Below are 19,708 nucleotides of genomic sequence, written 5' to 3' on the forward strand. Positions count from 1 at the left end.
CCTCACGGACTCAAGCGATTCTCCTATCTCAGCCTGCAGAGTAACTGGGATTACAGGCCTGCGCCACCACGCCTGACTAATTTACTTTTAGTAGAGATGGCGTTTCCCCATGTGGGTCAGGCTGGTCTCGAACTCCTGACCTCGTGATCCCCCCCTCGGCCTCCCAAAGTGCTGGCATAACAGGCATGAGCCACCGCGCCTGGCCAAAGAAGAAGAGTTTTATTTAGTGTTAGAACAGGTCAGAGGAGCGGGTAGCTCCTCTCTGTAGGCGGGTCGTCCTGTGGAGTGTTCAGCTCAGCTCTCAGCAGAGAGGAGGCCCTGGAGAGGGTGCCTCCTCTCTGCAGGCAAGTAATTTGGGCGTCTCCGCAGGTCTCTAGGGTCTCCGCAGGTCTCTGAAGCTCTTAGCAGAGAGGGTAGGGCCTCTTTGCTGGCAGGTCGCCTCTGCAGCTCTCAGTGGAGAAGGTACTCCTTTTTGTATCTATTAATTAAATTGAATCAATAATTAATAATCTTCCAAAAAAAAAAAAAAAAAAAAACAGCACCAGACCATATGCTCCCTGATGAATTTTACCAGTTAATGGGGATATATGATTCCCATTTATGTCATCCTTCTTTTAAAAAAATATTTTCTAAGTTTGCTATAATTAGAATGTAATGTTTTCAGAGGTCAGGAGTTTGAGAACAGCCTGGCCAACATGGTGAAACCCTGTCTCTACTAAAAATACAAATATTAGCCAAACATGATGGTGCATGCCTGTAGTCCCAGCTACTTGGGAGGCTGGGGCAGGAGAATTGCTTGAACCCGGGAGGCTGAGGTTGCAGTGAGCTGAGATCATGCCACTGCACTCCAGCCTGGGCAACAGAGTGAGGCTTTCTCTCAAAAAACAAACAAAAAAGAATGTAATGTTTTCAACGTAGAAATAACCACTTAAAAGAGAGATAAGTAGCCTGTTTTGAGAAATGAGATAAAAGTCTTAAATGCTAATAGATTTGAAATATTGAGATTAGTGGAGGAGGGAAATTTGCAGAGGTTTACCATGGAAGATTATTCTGTTGGTTCTGTGAAGGATGAGCTAGAATAGCAAAAGTTGGGAGTGCAGTAGTATTCTAGGCTTGAAGTGAAGATGGCTTAAACTAGGCTAGTGAGTTTACAATTAAAAAATGAAAAGTACTAGGCTGGGTGCAGTGGCTCATGCACATAATCCCAGCATTTTTGGAGGCCGAGGCAGGAGAATCGCTTTAGCTCAGAAGTTCAAGACCAGCCTGGGCAATATAATGAGACACCCGTCTTTACAGAAAAAAAGAAAAGAACCAGCCAGGTGTGGTGGCATGCCTGTATGCCTGTAGTCCCAGATACTTGGGAGGCAGAGGTAGGAAAATCACTTGAGCCCAGCAGGTCGAGGTTGCAGTGAGCTCTGATCATGCCACTATACTCTGGCCTGGGTGATGGTGAGATCCTGTCTCAAAAACAAACAAAAAAATATTGAATAAATACAGGAGGTTGGCAGAAATAAGTTTCTACAAGTTCTTTTATTTTATTTTATTTTATTTTATTTTTTTTTTTTTTGAGATGGAGTCTCGCTCTGTCACCCAGGCTGGAGTGCAGTGGCCGGATCTCAGCTCACTGCAAGCTCCGCCACCCGGGTTTACGCCATTCTCCTGGCTCAGCCTCCCGAGTAGCTGGGACTACAGGCGCCCGCCACCTCGCCCGGCTAGTTTTTTTGTATTTTTTAGTAGAGACGAGGTTTCACCGTATTAGCCAGGATGGTCTCGATCTCCTGACCTCGTGATCCGCCCGTCTCGGCCTCCCAAAGTGCTGGGATTACAGGCTTGAGCCACCGCGCCCGGCCTCTACAAGTTCTTTTATGATTTAGTAAGGCAGAAGTGATGTTTACAATACAATGTGCAAATTGAGTGCTGTTTTTTTGGTGGTAAAATATACATCAAATTAACTATATATGCATATACATACATGCATATAAATATATAAAGATATATGTATGTGTATATATATACACATATATTTAACTCAATATTAATTCAATGTTAATTTTAATTATATATTTATATATAAATTAAATTAAATAAATAAAATTAAATAAATAAATTTATATTATATTTAAACAAATTAAATATATAAATATATAATATATACAAATGTTATATATATTAAAATGTTATATATTATATATAAATACATATTTATATAAATGTTATATATTATATATAAATATGTATTTATATATTAAAATTACATATATATATATTTTTTGGTAGAGACAGGGTCCTGCTATGTTGCCCAGGCTGGTCGTGAACTCCTAAGCTAAAGCGATTCTCCCACCTCAGCCTTCCCAAATGCTGGGATTACAGGCATGAGCCACTGTGCCTGGCCTTAACAATTTTTAATGTATTGTTGAGTGACATTAAGTACATTCACACTGTTGTATAACCATCACATCATCCATCTCCAATGAATTCATTTTAAGCTATTTTAGCCTGAGAATCAAAAATCGAGAGCTTTGATTTACAAAAGAAACCACACAGAATATCAAGCTATTTAGAGAATATCTAAATTGCAATAATTGGCCTTTGGAGTTGTGTAAGATGAGAGTATTGGGAAGAGAGAAAGGAATGAGTCATGGTGCTAATGGCTAGAAAGTAGATGCTGTTTAGGGTTTTTATTTTACTTTTTGTCTATTTTTTTTTACACAAATGATACCAAGATTTTGAGTTGTTGCTATGTTACAATGCCTGTCACATAGCAACAACTCAAAATCTTAGCTAGTATCATTATAAACCAGTGCTTTAAATACACATTAAGTCATTCACTCCTTAAAACAAAGCTGGGAGGTAGGTACACTTACTGTTTTACAAATAAGAAAAGGAAGACATACAGAGATGGAATAACTTGCCCAATCTTACAAGCTATTAGGTAGCAAAAGAGGGAATGGCAATGATTGGTACTAGAACTTCTGATTTAACCAATGCACTATTTTTCCTTTTCTGGATTTTGCTTCTTTGACCTAACAATGTATCCTGGGGATCAATCCATGTAAGTACCTATAAAGTTCCTTTCTTTTAACAGCTGTACACCATTGCACTGACTAGATGTAGCATAATTAATGACTAGATGTAGCATAATTAATTTAACGAGTTTTGCCCTGATAGACCTTAAGGTTGTTTCCAATCTGATTTAGAAATAATGTCACATTTATTAGTCTTACATGTCATTTCTTACATGTGTGAGAGTATCCATAGGAAATATTTCTTCAAGTGGTGTTGCAAGGTCAACAGACAGGTGCTTTTACATTTTGCTCTATTGAAAAATTGCTCTCTGAAGAGGTTATATAAGTTTATACTGTTCTAAGAATGTAAATGTTGGATATGGTATGGTAAAGTTAGTTTGGCCGCAGAAGGAGATGATATTGATTGAGGCTTGGAAGGAAGAAGTTTATTATACTCACAGGTCCTAAAGAAGGGGTCATCACGTGCCATGCGGGGCCTCGGAGGAAGCACCATGTTTTGGTTAGGTAGCGTAAGACAGGATAGGGGGGAAAGTCTAGCCCAGAGCCTTCATTGTGGTTTCCATGGGAAAGTCAAAGCAGGGCCAAGTAAACTGTTTAGGATTGGCTAATATAATTCTGGCAGGCTTTGGGCTGGCTATAGGAGTGGTCTCTAGTTGCCTGGTATCTGACCCTGGGACGATTTAGGGCAGGGGAAATACTGGCCTGATGTGTGACTTAGACCAGGTGGGTGTGGCTATAGATTAGGGATGAGTTGGTTTGCATAACAAAGAGTGCTCTAGGGAGCCCTCAGCTATCTCTAAGAAGGGACTAGCCCTGGGAGAGGTATCCACTTCCAGGCCAACAAGCTTTTTAAGATGTCAAAACATCAAAGTACAGGAAATTAAGTGAACAAAACAAAGCTCTTGCCCTCAGGGAGCTTACATTTTTTTTTTTTTTTTTCCGAGATGGAGTCACGCTGTCACCCAGGTCAGTCAGTGGCATGATCTTGGCTCACTGCAACCTCCGCCTCCTGGGTTCAAGTGATTTTCATGCTTCAGCCTCCTGAGTAGTTGGGACTACAGGCACGTGCCACCATGCCTGGCTAATTTTTGTATTTTTAGCAGAGATGGGGTTTCACCATATTGGCCAGGCTGGTCTCAAACTCCTGACCTCGTGATCCGCCACCTCGGCCTCCCAGAGTGCTGAGATTACAGGCGTGAGCCACTGCACCTGGCCCTGGGAGCTTACATTTCAAGAAATGTGCGGGGCCCATATGGAGAAAACTAAGTAACTTCAGAAAGACATGAAAGAACTAAATGAAAAGACAATACATGTTGATAGATGAATGAATTTCAGAAAGATGGCAATTATTATCAACTCAAGTGTAGCACAAAATCACAAAGAGTCCTTTTGAGGGGAGCAGGGAAACTTGACAAAAAGTTATTTGATATAATGAGTGGATATTTACTATGAACATCTCGAAAAAGTAGTTCAAGTATGAAGTAACATATGTGCTGTACCAGAAGTTAAAACAGACTATAAAAACACAGTAATTAAATCAGTGTGGTACTGGCATAATAAAATAAATCCAGAAACAAACTAGTTTATATGTAACCTACATAAATGTGAGTATTTTATTTTTAGGGCAAGAGTCTCCCTCTTGCTGCCCAGGCTGGAGCGCAGTGGCATGTTCATGACTCACTGTAGCCTTGACTTCCTGGGACCAGGTGGTTCTCCCTCAGTCTCCTGAGTAGCAGGGACCACAGGTGCATGCCACCAAGTCCAGCTAACTTTTTCTATTTTTAGTAGTAGAGATGGGGTTTTGCCCTGTTGCCCAGGCTGGTCTCAAACTCCTAGACTCAAGCAATCTGCCTGCCTTGGTCTTCCAAAGTTTTGGGATTACAGGCATGAGCCACCATCCCTGGCCTTTATTGTATCTTATAGATTTTGTTTTTTTTTTTGAGTCGGAGTCTTGCTTTGCCGCCCAGGCTGGAGTGCAGTGGCCGGATCTCAGCTCACTGCAAGCTCCGCCTCCCGGGTTCACGCCATTCTCCTGTCTCAGCCTCCCGAGTAGCTGGGACTACAGGCGCCCCGCCTCGTCGCCCGGCTAGTTTTTTATATTTTCTATTAGAGATGGGGTTTCACCATATTAGCCAGGATGGTCTCGATCTCCTGACCTCGTGATCCGCCTGTCTCGGCCTCCCAAAGTGCTGGGATTACAGGCTTGAGCCACCACGCCCGGCCATATCTTATAGATTTTTAATACATAAATATCTGGTAGGGTTGATTCCCCTAGTACAGTTCTTGGAATGTATAAAAAACTTCATTAAAAAAACAAAAACTACTTTTGGTTGTTTGGATCATATTTCTTTGAATATGGTTTCATCCAGACAGTAAACCTCATAGGTCCAGATGTCACAAGGGTTACCCATATATACCCAGTTTTGTTGAGAAAAATGGAAAACCCCACAGTGGTCATGGAGAGGGGTTGAGAGATTACTGAGATTTCCTAAAAACTTATTTCTCTATTATTTGGATTTTTATATTTATTAAAAAACTACTTTCATGATCTACAAGTATATATATATATTATACATACATATATAAATATAGAAAGGTAATAGTAGAAATGATATCACTTACAAAAACATCCAAGTTAAAAGCTGTTATGTTCTCTATTCCTCCAAAGCAGATGGAATATTACTATTTTTCATGATTTGATTTACTAAAATATTGTTGTTATTATCAAGTCTTTTCTGAGCAATCCTTAAAACCATACTGTTTAAAGACATTTACCTTGCTTTCAGTTTTTGCGAATACTAATTTCAAAAGTAAAGGAGATTGTTTTAAAAATCATCAAAGAGAAAGTTTACACGAGGTCTAATTTTAAAAATGCCTTCAATTTTGTATTTTTTAAGAGCTAAATGTGGGTAAAGTATAGAAGCACTGCATTTACAGTCCATTATTTTTTCCAGCTGAGAAGAGTGATGCCCCAAAATGCACTGCTCAGCTAGATGATGAATGGGCTATCAAGAACTATAAAATATCTCTTCCTAATGAAGGGGAAAGTTTAGGCTTTCACATTCATAAAATACCCAAAAAGTAGACTGAAAAAATGCAAAGACAAATCTCCAAATACTATCTCACCAATGCTAAGTTGATTCTGACTGGAATTAGAATAATAACAATATTTAACTTATTCTTTGACAAAGTTTTTAATAAGCTATTTTTTTACATGTACACTAGTAATCTTAAAAAGACAAATATTAACTATCAAAAGTTAAATACTATACAATTTATGAGAAATATAATTTTGTGAATTTGAAAAGTAAAAATTTTTAGTAGTAAAAGGGAGGTAACTACTAAATGGATTAAATAAGAAAATTCTACTTTTTAAGACATTTTAACCAGACAGAAAGTGATAAATTACTAATTTAAGTAAACACTAAAAACTTTTACTGAAGCCGGAGACCTTACACTATTTTAAATCAAGTCTTCATCTACACAGCTTTAAATAAACTTTAAAAAATCTTTTCTGGCACTGCTAAAAAGAGTGCATGACTGGGGGAAAAAAGGAATATGCTAGAATGTGAACTACTGAAGAACAGAAATACATTTCATTCATCTTTATCCCTGGATTCCTAACACAATGCCTGGTTCAAAGTAAAATGCTTAAACGTTTGCTGTTTTGAAGTGAACTGGGGCAAATATACATTTCCACCTCTGATCCAGTTTTCACTCCATTATTAGGCACCTCTGAAGTACCTGAGCTGCTCCTGGTTGTTGCCTTTGACTTTAAATTGAGTAAGGTAAGCCAATATGCATTCATTTTTTACATCAGCCTCAGAATCAAATCATCACTGGGCTGTGAATCTTCTCATGTACTGATACTTATTTGTTGGACAACAGTTAACATCAATGTGCAAAAGTAATGCATTTTCAATGCAGGATAAATATGTTCATATGAATACCAATGGAATAAAGGCCCTGTTTCTCCATGTTTTAAATAACAGATACATAGCATCTTAAATTATGACTTAATTAGCAATTTTTAGACACAGAACATAATACACTGTATTACAATGCAATGTGGTAGGCTTCCATTTTAGGAACCAAAATAAATTTCACATGAAAAAATATTTATTTTAATTCACATCAAATACATTTAGAATAAATCTAAATTTGTAGCATCAAAGTACTTACAAACAAACACAGATAAACTTTGAATGTATAAGTCTCCATTCTGTCCTAAAAGCATATACAAAAGCTCTCCTGCAACTATTGATCATCACCTCGTTGCCTTAAATTCCTAGATTTTCCATTTTCAGTTCTTCTCTTTTTGAAGACTGGGGCTACTCCTTCTGCCACAACTCCAAGACAAGTGACTGTTTTTTCTTTAAATACCACTTTGGGTACTCCACCACCATCAGCTTCAGAAGTTGACACATACTCATTTTCAGTGCTTGGAAGTTCCAAATCTACCTCCTCACTGGAAATAAGAGTTAAAACCAGTAATTGACAGGGTAAGACAAACATTTTCATATAACCAATGCCCCAAAATCAGCTTTCTAATGAAAATACACTAAAAGTTGCTCATTTTGGAGTAGGAATTACTTTAAAATACTGACTTTAGAATATTATTTAAGATACTGAGCACTTATTCAGGTGGATAAATGCCGGGAGAAGGTCTATGTATTAATTTATTCCTGTTGCACAAAGGATGCATTATCTAAGAAAACGCTTGGGCTTATATATAAGCAGTACAAGTAAAGGGATAAGGCAGTTGGGCACGATGGCCCACGCTTGTAATCCCAGCACTTTGAGAGGCCGAGGCAGGAGGATCACTTGAACTCAGGAGTTTTGAGATGCGTCTGGGTAACATGGCGAAACCTCATTGCTACAAAAAATACAAAAATTATCTGGGCATGGTGTCATGTGCCTATAGTCCTAGCTATTTGAGAGGCTGAGGTGAAAGGATCACTTCAGTCTGGGAGGCAGAGGTTGCAGTGAATTGAGATCTCATTTTTTCCTTGTGTAGAAGATTGAATGGAGCTGTATGCCTAGCACTCCTTTTCTAAGAACTAGCCCTTCAACCATCCACATGATTAGTTATAAATAAATCAGTTGAGTGGTCCTGATATCAGTACCTGATTAAAAAGAGCCTATCACAGTACCGTACTCCCTAGATAGTCAACTGGTCTGTGAAAGAGCAAGTTTGTCACATTACACCCATCAGTCTCATCTATGAGATTCTGGAACATGGACCAGATAGATCGTTATGTTTAACTCTAAGTAGCTGAGAGCATAAAACCTGTTGAAAAACACATATCATACTATTTGGAGAATGGAGCTCTGCAGAAGGCAGTCTATTCCGAGGAGTTTTTCTTTTTAAGACAGGGTCTTGCTCTGTCTCCCAGGCTGGAGTGCAGTAGTGCCATCATGGCTCACAGCAGCCTCCAAATCCTGGGCTCAAGTGAACCTCCTGCCTTAGCCTCCCAAGGTACTGGGATTACAGGTGTGGGCCACTGCACCTGCCTGGCCGGCAAGGACCTTCTTTGCTAACAGTTATCATAGGCTGTTTTAAGTTATAAAACTAAATAGCAACACTGAATCCTATAGAAATGTACTTGGCTGACTAATACTTGAGTTGCTGCAATATTTGCTTATCTATTTAGTTTTTACAATTTTTTTTTTTTTGAGACAAGGTCCTACTCTGTTGCCCAGGCTGGAGTGTAGTGGTGTGAACATGGCTCACTGCAGTCTCAACCTCCTGGGCTCAAGTGATCCTCCTACCTCAGCCTCTCAAGTAGCTGGGAACATGATGTGTGCCGCTATTCCCTGCTAAGTTTTTTCTTTTTTGGTAGAGAGAAAGTTTTGCCATGTTGGCCAGGCTGGTCTCGAACTCCTGACCTCAGGTGATCTGTTTGCCTTGGCCTCCTGAAGTGCTGGGATTACAGGCATGAGTCACCTCACCCGGCCAAGTTATACTTTCTATTTTCTTTTTTGAAACGGAGTCTTGCTCTGCTGCCAGGCTGGAGTCCACTGGCGCAATCTCAGCTCACTGCAACCTTCACCTCCTGGGTTCAAGCGATTCTCCTGCCTCCACTTCCTGAGTAGCTGGGATCACAGCTACACGCCACCACACCCAGCTAATTTTTCTATGTTTAGTAGAGACAGGGTTCCACCATGTTGGCCAGGATGGTCTCATCTCCTGACCTCGTGATCCGCCCACCTCAGCCTCCCAAAGTGCTGGGATTACAGGCGTGAGCCACCACACCTGGCCTCAAGCTATACTTTTAATAAGCATAGCATCCTTGAAATTACTTACTGCAATTTAGGGAAGTACTGGGATGTAAAACCACTTGTAATAACAGTGAGATTAAAACTCCAGGTACTTACTGAGACTCAGCCTCTTGTTTAATTTCTTGCCATTCTCCATATGGGTTTGATTTCTTAAAAGTTTTGGATTTTTCTTCATTTGAACCTAATGAATTCTGTTTCTGAATACTTTTTTCTTTCTGTGTTTCTGGGTCATTTCCTCCATCATCATTTTTATTTTTTTCCTGAAATGTAAAAGCCAAGAAATAATACAGTTCAAGCAAAACTACCAGGACAAAAATAAAATTACTTTAACTAAGGCTTTTAAAGGTATTGTTACAGATTTATAAATAATTCACTAACTCAATTTAAATTTGCACACAACACAATAAATATACATAGAACTTTACTGCTTGATTAGGTTTTCCATGTCTGAAATGTTGATATACCATGACAAAGGCTCCCTAAATCATCACCTTAATGTCTTAAATTCTACAATTAAGGACATATAAACAGGGCTCTCTTAACTTCTCCTCTTTTCTGCTTTCTTACTTTACTTGCATATCCAACAGTGACTCCCTTTATAATTGTGCCTCTGTTGAATTTTTCTGGGAGGTGGCAAGAGTACAGGGAGTTTGTCCTTGCCTATCTGTATTTTGTAATTTTTTCCCTTTTTGTATAATTTACCTTTTTAAAAATAATTAGGGGGTACAAATGCAGATTTCTTACATGTATATGTCATGGTGAAGTCTGGGCTCTTAGTGTATCTATCACCTGAATAGTGAACAATCCCAATAGATACATTTTCAACTCAACTCCCTCCCACCCTCCCACGTTTTATGGTCTCCACTATCTATTAGTCCATTCTGTATGTCCATGTGTGCCCACTGTTTAACTCCCACTTGTAAGTGAGAACACATAGTATTTGACTTTCAGTTATTTCACTTAGATTAATGGCCTCCAGTTCCATTCACATAGCTGCAAAAGCTATCATTTCATTTTTTATGGCTGAGTAGTATTCCATTGTGTGTGTGTGTGTGTGTGTGTGTATACACACACATTTTTTTATCCAATTCTCCACTGATGTACACTTACATTGATTTCAACATTTTGCTATTGTGAACAATGCTGCTACAAACATGAGTGCAGGTGTCTTTTTTTATTTAATGATTTCTTTTCCTCTGGGTAGATACTCAGAAATGAGACTGCTGGATTGAATTAACAGTTTTGCTTCTAGTTCTCTGAGAAATAAAGGTTATACTAACATACATTCCCAGTAACAGTGTGTAAGTGTCTCCTTTTCTCTGCATCCTTGCCAATATCCGTTTTCTTAATTTTTTTTTTTTTTGAGAAGGAATCTCGCTCTGTCACCCAGGATGGAGTGCAACGGCATGATCTTGGCTTACTGCAACCTCCGCTTCAGTTCAAGCAATTCTCCTGGCATGCGCCACCACACTCGGCTAATTTCTTTTGCATTTTTAGTAGAGACGGGGTTTCACCATGTTGGTTAGGCTGGTCGAACTCCTAACCTCAAATGATCTGACAGCCGCAGCCTCCTAAAGTGTTGGGATTACAGGCATGAGCCACTGCATCCAGGCATTTTCTGACTTTTTAATTACAGCCTTCTGACTGGTATAAGATGGTATCTCATTGTGATTTTCATTTGCATTTCTCTGACGATCAGTGATATTGAGCATTATTCACATGTTTTGGCCATCTGTGTGTCTTTTGAAAAATGTCTGTTCATGTCCTTTTCCCCCTTTTCAATGGAGTTTTTTTCTTGTTGAGTCCCTTGCGGATTCTGGATATTAGTCTGTTGGATGCATAGTTTGCAAACAGTTTTTTCCCAATATGTGGGCTATTTATTTACTGTTAATTGTTTCTTTTGCTGTACATAAGCTTTTAAATTTAATTAAGTCCCTCCCATTTGTCTATTTTTGTTTTTGTGTTTACTTTTGAAGACTTTTGTCATAAATTCTTTGCTTAGGGCAATGACCAGATTAGTTTTTCCTAGATTTCCTTCTAAAAAAAATTTTTTTTTTTTTTTTTTTTGAGACAGAGTTTCACTCTTGTTGCCCATGATGGAGTGCAATGGCACAATCTTAGCTCACTGCAACCTCCACCTCCCGGGTTCAAGCGATTCTCCTGCCTCAGCCTCTCGAGTAGCTGGGATTACAGGCATGCGCCAGGATGCCCAGTTAATTTTCTATTTTTAGTAGAGATGGGGTTTCTCCATGTTGGTCAGGGTGGTCTTGAACTCTCGACCTCAGGTTATCTGCCCACCTCAGCCTCTCGAAGTGCTGGGATTACAGGCATGAGCCACCATGCCTGGCCTCCTTCTAGGGTTTTTATAGTTTCAGATCTTTAAACATTTAAGTCTTTAGTCCATCTTAACTTTTGTACATGGTGAGAGGTAGGGGTCCTGTTTCATTCTTCTGCATATGACTGGCCAGTTTTCCCAGCATCATTTATTGAATGGGGTATCCCTTCCCCAGTGTATATTTTTGTTGATTTTGTTGAAGATCAGCTGGCTGTAGGTATGTGGCTTTATTTCGGGTTCTCTATTCTGTTCCATCAATCTGTGTCTATCTTTATACCAGTACTGTGCTGTTTTGGTTACGAAAGCCTTGGAGTATAGTCTGAGATCTAGTAATGTGATGCCTCCACCTTTGTTCTTTTTGCTTAGGACTGATATGGTTATTGAGACTCCTTTTTGGTTCCACATGAATTTTAGAATTGGCTTTTCTAATTCTGTGAAAAATGAAGTTGGTAACTTGATAGGGATTGTGTTGAATCTGTAGATTGGTTTGGCCAGTATGTCATTTTAGTGATATTGATTCTTCCAACCCATAAACATGAGATATTTTTTCATTTGTGTGTATCATCTACGATTTCTTCAATCAGTGTTTTGTAGTTCACTTTGTAGATCTTTCACTTCCTTGGTTAAATGTAATCCTAGATTTTTAGATTATTTTTTTTTGTAGCTATCACAAATGGGACTGAGTTTTTTATTTGGTTCTCAGTTTTACCATTATTGTATAGATACAGGTATATACAAATGCTACTGATTTTTGTACAGTGATTTTGTATCCTGAAACATGACTGAAGTCACTTACCAAATCCAGGTGTGTTTTGGAGAGTTCTTTAGGGTTTTCTAGGTACTAAGATCATTTAATCAGCAAACAGAGACAGTCTGACTTCCTCTTCCCCAATCTGGATGCCTTTTATTTCTTTCTCTTGCCTGACTGCTCAGGTTAGGACTTCCAATATTATGTCGAAAAGGAGTGGTTAAAGTGAGCATCCTTGCTTTGTTTCAGTTCTTAAGAAGAATACTTTCAATGCTTCCCCATTCGGTATAACATTGGCTGTGTGTTTATCATATACAGCTTTTTTTTTTTTTTTTGAGACAGAGTCTCGGTCTGTCACCCAGGATGGAGTGTAGTGGCACGATCTCAGCTCACTGCAAACTCTGCCTCCCAGATTCAATCGATTCTCCTGCCTCAGCCTCCCAAAGTGCTGGGATTACAGGCATAAGCCACAGTGTCCGGCCTCATATATGGCTTTTATTATTTAATTATTATAAGGTATGTTCCTTCTGTGCCTAGTTTGCTGAAGGTTTTTATCATGAAAGGATGCTGAATTTTAATAAATGCTTTTTATCTATTGAGCTGATTATATGGTTGTTTTTAATTCTGTTTATATGGTAAATCACATTTATTGATTTGCATACTTTGAACCATCCTTTCATCCCTGGAATAAAGCATCCCTTTATCATGGTGTATTAATCTTTCTGATGTATTGCTGGATTCAGTTTGCCAATATTTTGCTGAAGATTTTTGCATCTATGTTCAGCAGGGTTACTGGCCCGTATTTGTTGTTGTTATTGTTGTTGGAATACATTAATTTTGATGACAGAAATTAATTATTTCTATCCTAAGTTGGATAAAAGATTACCTAAATCTGGCTGGCTATAATCATTGTGAGATGGCAACTACAACGAAGGCTTTGCTGCTGCTCCTCTGTAAACTGGACATAACCCTTACTCTAAGTTCCATCAAGATTTTGAAGTTGGTAGAGAAACTGTAGGCAATGACAAGATCCTAGGTGTAGCTTAGGTATGTAGGAACTTTTCAATTTTCCTACATTTCTCAGGCCAACAATTGCAACCATTGCTCAATGCTAATAATGTGTCTTCTCTGCTTTGACTCATGGGCTCCTGAGTGTTTCCAGTTTTATTTATCCACTTGCCAAAATATGTCTTAATTTCTATGTTCTATCAGAAGACTTAAGGTCTGCAGAGCTTTTCAAAAACTGGTATCAGCTGGGTGTGGTGGCTCACGCCTGTAATCCCAGCACTTTGGGAGGCTGAGGCGAGTAGATCATGAGGTCAGGAGATTGAGACCATCCTGGTTATTAACACAGTGAAATCTTGTCTCTACTAACAATACAAAAAATTAGCTGGGTGTGGTGGCACGCGCCTGTAGTCCCAGTTACTCGGGAGGCTGAGGCAGGAGAATCACTTGAACCCAGGAGGTGGAGGTTGCAGTGAGCCGAGATACTCTAGCCTGGGCGACAGAGCAAGACTCCATCTCAAAAAAAAAAAAAAAAAAAAAATTGATGTGAAGAGTAAAAATAAAAAACCTACCTTAAACTTTATTTTTGGTTTTTGCGTCTCTGTAGAGACCTCTCCTTCTTCTGCTTCCTGTTCCCCATCAGAATCACTATGCGAATCTGATGATTTGGATTCATCTAGGGGGCCAAGTGAATTTTCATTGACCTTACTAGAAGTCAGATCACTAGTGTGTGGAATGAAATCATCAGGTTTCTCCCATCTGGATTCTGTTCAACACATTTTAAAGTCAGGTTATTTAGTTATTAATTCTATTCAGATGTAATTTCAACATAACATTTATCACTTACACTATTAAATGACAATACTGTATGTTAACTTCATATTATCTCTTGATCAAAAGATAATAGAGTTCCCAAACCTCTTGCTCTTGTATCTTTCAGAAATTGATTTTAAACAGCCTAGATTTACTAGATGTATAAACTATAACTCCAATGGAATGAGAGACCTAAGAACCGGGTGATATCTCTTAACGGTTCACAATTTATCTGACACCAATTTCAGGAAACATACTGACAATGAGCAAACAAGAGATTTCCTGAAACTCATCACAGAGATTTCTTTTCCTGGCCCCAGTGTGGTGGCTTATGCCTGTAATCCCAACACTTTGAAAAGGTGAGGTAGGAGGATTGCTTGAACCCAGAAGTTTGAGACCAGCTTGGGCAACATAGTGAGACCCTGTCTCTACAAAAAACTAAAAAGTTAGCAGGCATCATGCCATGTTCCTGCAGTCCCCGCTACTCAGGAGGCTGAGGTGGGAAGACTGCTTGAGCCCAGGAAATAGAGGCTGCAGTGAATCATGATCATGTCACTGCACTCCAGCCTGGGCAACAGAGCAAGACCCTGTCTCAATTAAAAAAAAAAAAATTCCTAAGATTTTCCTCTCGTGAAATTATATTGTGAAGCACTGAGTATTAAGTTCATTTTTATATGGTGGTTTGGTGGTGGGGGGGCAGCAGTGGGAATCTCAATTGACTAACTCTACTGCCATCCAGTGGTTCATTGGGCTTTTAGCAAACAGTAATATTTCTAATTACCTTGTAATTAATTACCTATTTTCAACTGGGAGAGTCTTAAGAGTGAAAGGGGCTGCCGTTAATAATTATTCTGGTCCAGGAATAAACCGTAATCATTCAAGGCAAATCAATATATATGGTACCTTAATTAATACAGAGTTCTTGACAGGGTTAATGAAAAACACTACTTTTCCTTATCCATATTTCACACAAGTAACAACAGGATTTTCAAGAAATTATTTATTTTATTTTTACTTATTTACTTGGCGTGATCTCAGTTCAGTGCAACCTCCACCTCCAGGATTCAAGCGATTCTCCTGCTTCAGCCTCCTGAGTAGCTGGGATCACATGCAAGTGCCACCATGCCCAACTAATTTTTGTATTTTTAGCAGAGACGGGATTTCACCATGTTGCCCAGGCTAGTCATGAGTTCCTGACTTCAAGTGATCTGCCTGCCTCGACTTCCCAAAGTTCTGGGACTACAAGTGTGAGCTGCTGCACCAGTTCAAGAAGTAATTTATTAAGCACCTACTATGTGCCAAGCACTGTTATTGGAATTTTATGACATGCGACATTCATGACCTTAGAGAGCACATATGTTTATTCTATTTCACTGAAGAGTGACTATAGGCTCAGTGACTTGCCCACAGTCACATCACTGGTAAGGAAAGAAGCTGTGCATTGAACTCAGATCTGTCTTAACTCTAAAGCTACATTATATCACTATACTATTTTATATGTATAAAAATCCCAACCTTCAATTGTTCTGGAATATAAACATTGCTATAACTGGGCAGGTTAAACATCTACTTGGAGGTTAAAAGGGCCTTTTCTTCCTAAAAGATTTAATGCTATGCAATGAGCTAATGAAAACAGAATTAAAAACACAAAAAACAAACCTCTCCTAAAGTCACATTAATGTTATAGCAGTTCTGATAAATTTAACTGCAGTTTATGCTAAATTAGATGAAACATTAATTTTAAAGTTTTAGATAACAATTAGTATTTATGCATGCTTCATAAGTATTTATGCAACTGAAACATTTTAAAATTTTCACTTTTGCTAATTTGTTAGACACTACTAAGTAGATTGTTTTATTTTTTATTTTATTTTGAGACAGTCTTGCTCTGTCACCCAAGCTGGAGTGCAGTGGTGCGATCTTGGCTCACTGCAACCTCTGCCTCCTGGGTTCAAGTGATTCTCTGCCTCAGCCTCCCAAGTAGCTGGGACTACAGGTGCCCACCACCATGCCTGGGTAATTTTTTACTAGAGAAGGGGTTTCACCATGTTGGTCAGGCTGGTCTCGAACTCCTGACCTCAGGTGATCCGCCCGCCTTGGCCTTCCAAAGTGCTGGGCTTACAGGCATGAGTCACTGCACCCGGCCTACTTTTTTTTTTGTTTTTGACATAGAGTTTGTTCTTGTTGCCCAGGCTGGAGTACAATGGTGCCATCTCGGCTCACTGCAACCTCCACCTCCCCGGTACAAGATTCTCCTGTCTCAGCCTCCCAAGTAGCTCAGATTACAGGTATGCGCCACCACACCTGGCTAATTTCTTTGTATTTAATAGAGATGGAGTTTCACCATGTTAGTCAGGCTAGTTGCTTAACTCCTGACCTCAGGTGATCCACCTGTCTCAGCCTCCCAAAGTGCTGGGATTACAGGCATGCGCCACTGTGCCCAGCCACGGTTTTATTTTCTAAAAGGAAAAGGCAAGTTGGGCTAGATGATCTCTAAGCTACCTTCCAAGGTAATGACTGTATTTCTAAAATAATTATAAAAATAGTAATATCAGAGAAAGCTAAAATGATTCTATTTTTAAGTTTGTGAATGCAATATCAACTGAGAATAACATTGGTGAACAGCATAATATGAATAGAAATCTTTTTTGCTTTTCTACTGTATTTTTAATTTACAAAAAATAACTCATGCTTGCTATACAAATATGTTTATCATATACTAAAATTTCCAAGTTCAGATGATTAATCAGCAGGCCAATAAGCAGTTCCAGGTACAATTTTAAATACTTAAGATAATCAAAGGTAATACTTACCTCCTGTTTCTGTATTATAATAATAGGTAAAACCATCTTCACTTAACCCTTCTACCCAAACGGTCTTCACTGCTGTCTAATAGGAGGAAAAAACCCAGCATAAACTGAGGATAACCATGATGACTTTCTATTGAATAACTCAAGTGTCAGCCACCCTTGCCTCTCCTCCTGACACCTGGTGATATCTTGATCTGCATCCCCATCCAAATCTCATATAGAATTGTAATCCTCCATGTTGGAGATGGGGCCTTGTGGGAGATGACTGCATCACAGGGGTGGTTTCTCATGGTTTCAACACTATCCACCTTTGGTGCTGCCGTCGAAACAGTGAGCAAGTTCCCCTGAGATCTGGTCATTGGAAAGTGTGTGGCACCTCCCGGCTAACCCCTCGCTCCCTTGGTCTGGCCACGTAAGATGTGACTGTTTTCCCTTAGCCTTCTGCTATGATTTAATTTAAGTTTCCTGAAGCCTCTGCAGAAGCTCATGCCACCATGCCTCCTGCATAGCCTGTGTTTAACTGTGAGTCAATTAAACCTCTTTTCTTGATAAATTACCTAGTTTCAGAAATGTTTCTTTATAGCAATGCAAGAACTGACTATTATACCTGGGTATTAGGGATGGTAGTACTAACCATGGCCAGGAAGCTTGGTTTTTGCTAATAATGAACCAACTTTCAAGGAGTGAATGTCTCACCTTTGAAAGCCAGGAACAGTTCTTTCCAAAGGGACAGTGACATGTGAATGGCAACTGACTGCAAACCAACTAATATTTGCCCTGAATGCTGTTTTTGGATAGATATCAGTAGTTTTTTTTTTTTTGAGGCAGAGTCTTACTTTGTTATCCAGGCTGGAGTGCAGTGGTGAGATCTGCAACCTCTGCCGCCCCGGGTCCAAGCGATTCCCCTGCCTCAGCCTCCTGAATAGCTGGGATTACAAGCACCTGCCACCGCGCCTGGCTAATTTTTTTGTAGTTTTTAGTAGAGATGGGGTTTCACCATCTTGGCCAGGCTGGTCTTTAACTCCTGACCTCGTGATCCACCTGCCTCAGCCTCCCAAAGTGCTGGGATTACAGGCGTGAGCCACTGCGCCCGGCCAGATAATCACTATTTCATCTCCATTCAACCTTCTAACAAAAGCATTATGGGAAAAAAAAGGACACAGTTTCGGGGTGGAGGGAGTGGAGTATTTGTAAGTAAAGTTGCTTAACAAACCTCTACAAAACCCCAAGAAACCAATCACTTTAAAGAATAAAACAAAAACACTATTAATATGCTTCAGTTACCTTTTGTAAGTTTCCTTGAAATCCTTCAGGTTTCTCCCACTGAGATGCTTAAAGCAAAATACATTGCATTTATAAAATGTTTTTGCTTTAAAAAAATACTTTCCAAAAAATTTGGACCAAACTTACAGTCATTATGTACAAAACACTACAAGTCTACAGTTTAAAACATATTTGAAAAACAAAACAGAATATACACCCCAGTACAGAGAATCTATGTGAATGCTATGTAACCAAGAAGAAAGGACAGAACAAGGGATTAGAAGTTACTGGAATTTCCACAGGAATTTTAGAGCCAGGCAGAGCTTCTCATAAAGGTTTCATAGAATTCAGGTTTGATAAGTTTCAAAGGTCTTTTGATATCTTGGGGCAAGGGAGATTGAGAGATAAATTGAGTAACGAGTCAGAAGAGGAACAACTAGTATGCAGAAATTAAAAACATGTATCATGGAGAGGAAGAGAATACAAAGTAGCATTTGAAAAAAAGAAGCAAGCAATAAACATTGAAGGGAGAAAAGAAAGAATAGTTTCCAAGGGAATTTGACAAAGACTTCTAATAGCTAGTACATCATCATTTATGGTATCTTCATTGCTAAACTACAACATGCATGTCACTTAAAGCTCAGTGCAAACTCTAACAGATTAATATTCCTACATAGTCCAAAGGTAATTATGATCCTAATGATAATAGTCATTACAGTAAGACTGCTAGCCCAAGGATTTCTTCATGATTAACTCTCTGACCTTATTTCCTACCTTCCTAGCATTCTTAACCTTCTTTTGCTGGCTTTTCTTCTATCCATTCCTTTAATATATATAACACTCACCTTCTTTACTTCTTGCTCTATTCTCTCTGCTTGTGATCTCATATACTCCTAAAGGTTAACATATTATCTACATCCCCTGACTCAATTTTGCTCAACTCCACACCGTAACCATCAATCAGCTACCAAAAGTTGTCATATGAATATTCTGTAGGTACCTCAAATTCAACATATCCAACATATCTAATTCATTATTATCCCCATTAAACTTATTTTTGGTTCCTGTATCTCATATCTAAGTAAATGGCGCCATCATTCTCTCAGCCCTCCATAATATGGCCCCAGTTTACCTTCCAGTCTAACTCTACTAAGATGTCTTCAAAGAACTGCATGTTTTACCTCAACCACTATTTCCCAGTACTTTCAAACCTTTTTTGGGGTTCATATTGTTCTGTCTGGATTCTGTACCTCTTAATAATCTACTGAAGTCTTCTTTAATCAAAATACAGTGTCTGCACTATGCCAGGCACTAAGTTAGATGCTAGGGATAAAATGGTGAGTAAGGCATCATTCCTGATGTCCTTATCCTAATTTAGAGATCAGCTCTAAAATAATTCCTATGATGATCTCTCAAAGCTACATAA

The 19,708-nt window shown here is 39.0% G+C and overlaps 1 protein-coding gene across 6 annotated transcripts in view; it reads right to left on the reverse strand.

The window, feature by feature from the left end:
- Positions 1 to 221: 221 nt before the first annotated feature.
- The window catches only part of WBP4 (WW domain binding protein 4), a 29,409-nt gene continuing 9,922 nt past the window's right edge, over positions 222 to 19,708 (reverse strand). The window contains exons 6-11 of one of the 6 annotated variants that reach the window (XM_023208901.3): positions 18,304 to 18,350; positions 17,023 to 17,098; positions 13,969 to 14,162; positions 9,405 to 9,568; positions 7,298 to 7,494; positions 228 to 478 (exon numbers count right to left, since the gene is read on the reverse strand). In XM_023208901.3, the coding sequence (XP_023064669.1) occupies positions 402 to 478; positions 7,298 to 7,494; positions 9,405 to 9,568; positions 13,969 to 14,162; positions 17,023 to 17,098; positions 18,304 to 18,350 (755 nt within the window). In that variant the 3' untranslated portion in view covers positions 228 to 401. Of the gene's footprint in view, positions 479 to 6,201; positions 7,495 to 9,404; positions 9,569 to 13,968; positions 14,163 to 17,022; positions 17,099 to 18,303; positions 18,351 to 19,708 lie in introns of those variants that run through there. The other 5 variants (XM_023208898.3, XM_023208896.3, XM_023208895.3 and 2 more) reach the window with 5 other exon arrangements.

The sequence above is a fragment of the Piliocolobus tephrosceles genome, chromosome X (assembly GCF_002776525.5).
Source record: "Piliocolobus tephrosceles isolate RC106 chromosome X, ASM277652v3, whole genome shotgun sequence".
In the NCBI taxonomy this organism is placed as follows: domain Eukaryota; kingdom Metazoa; phylum Chordata; class Mammalia; order Primates; family Cercopithecidae; genus Piliocolobus; species Piliocolobus tephrosceles.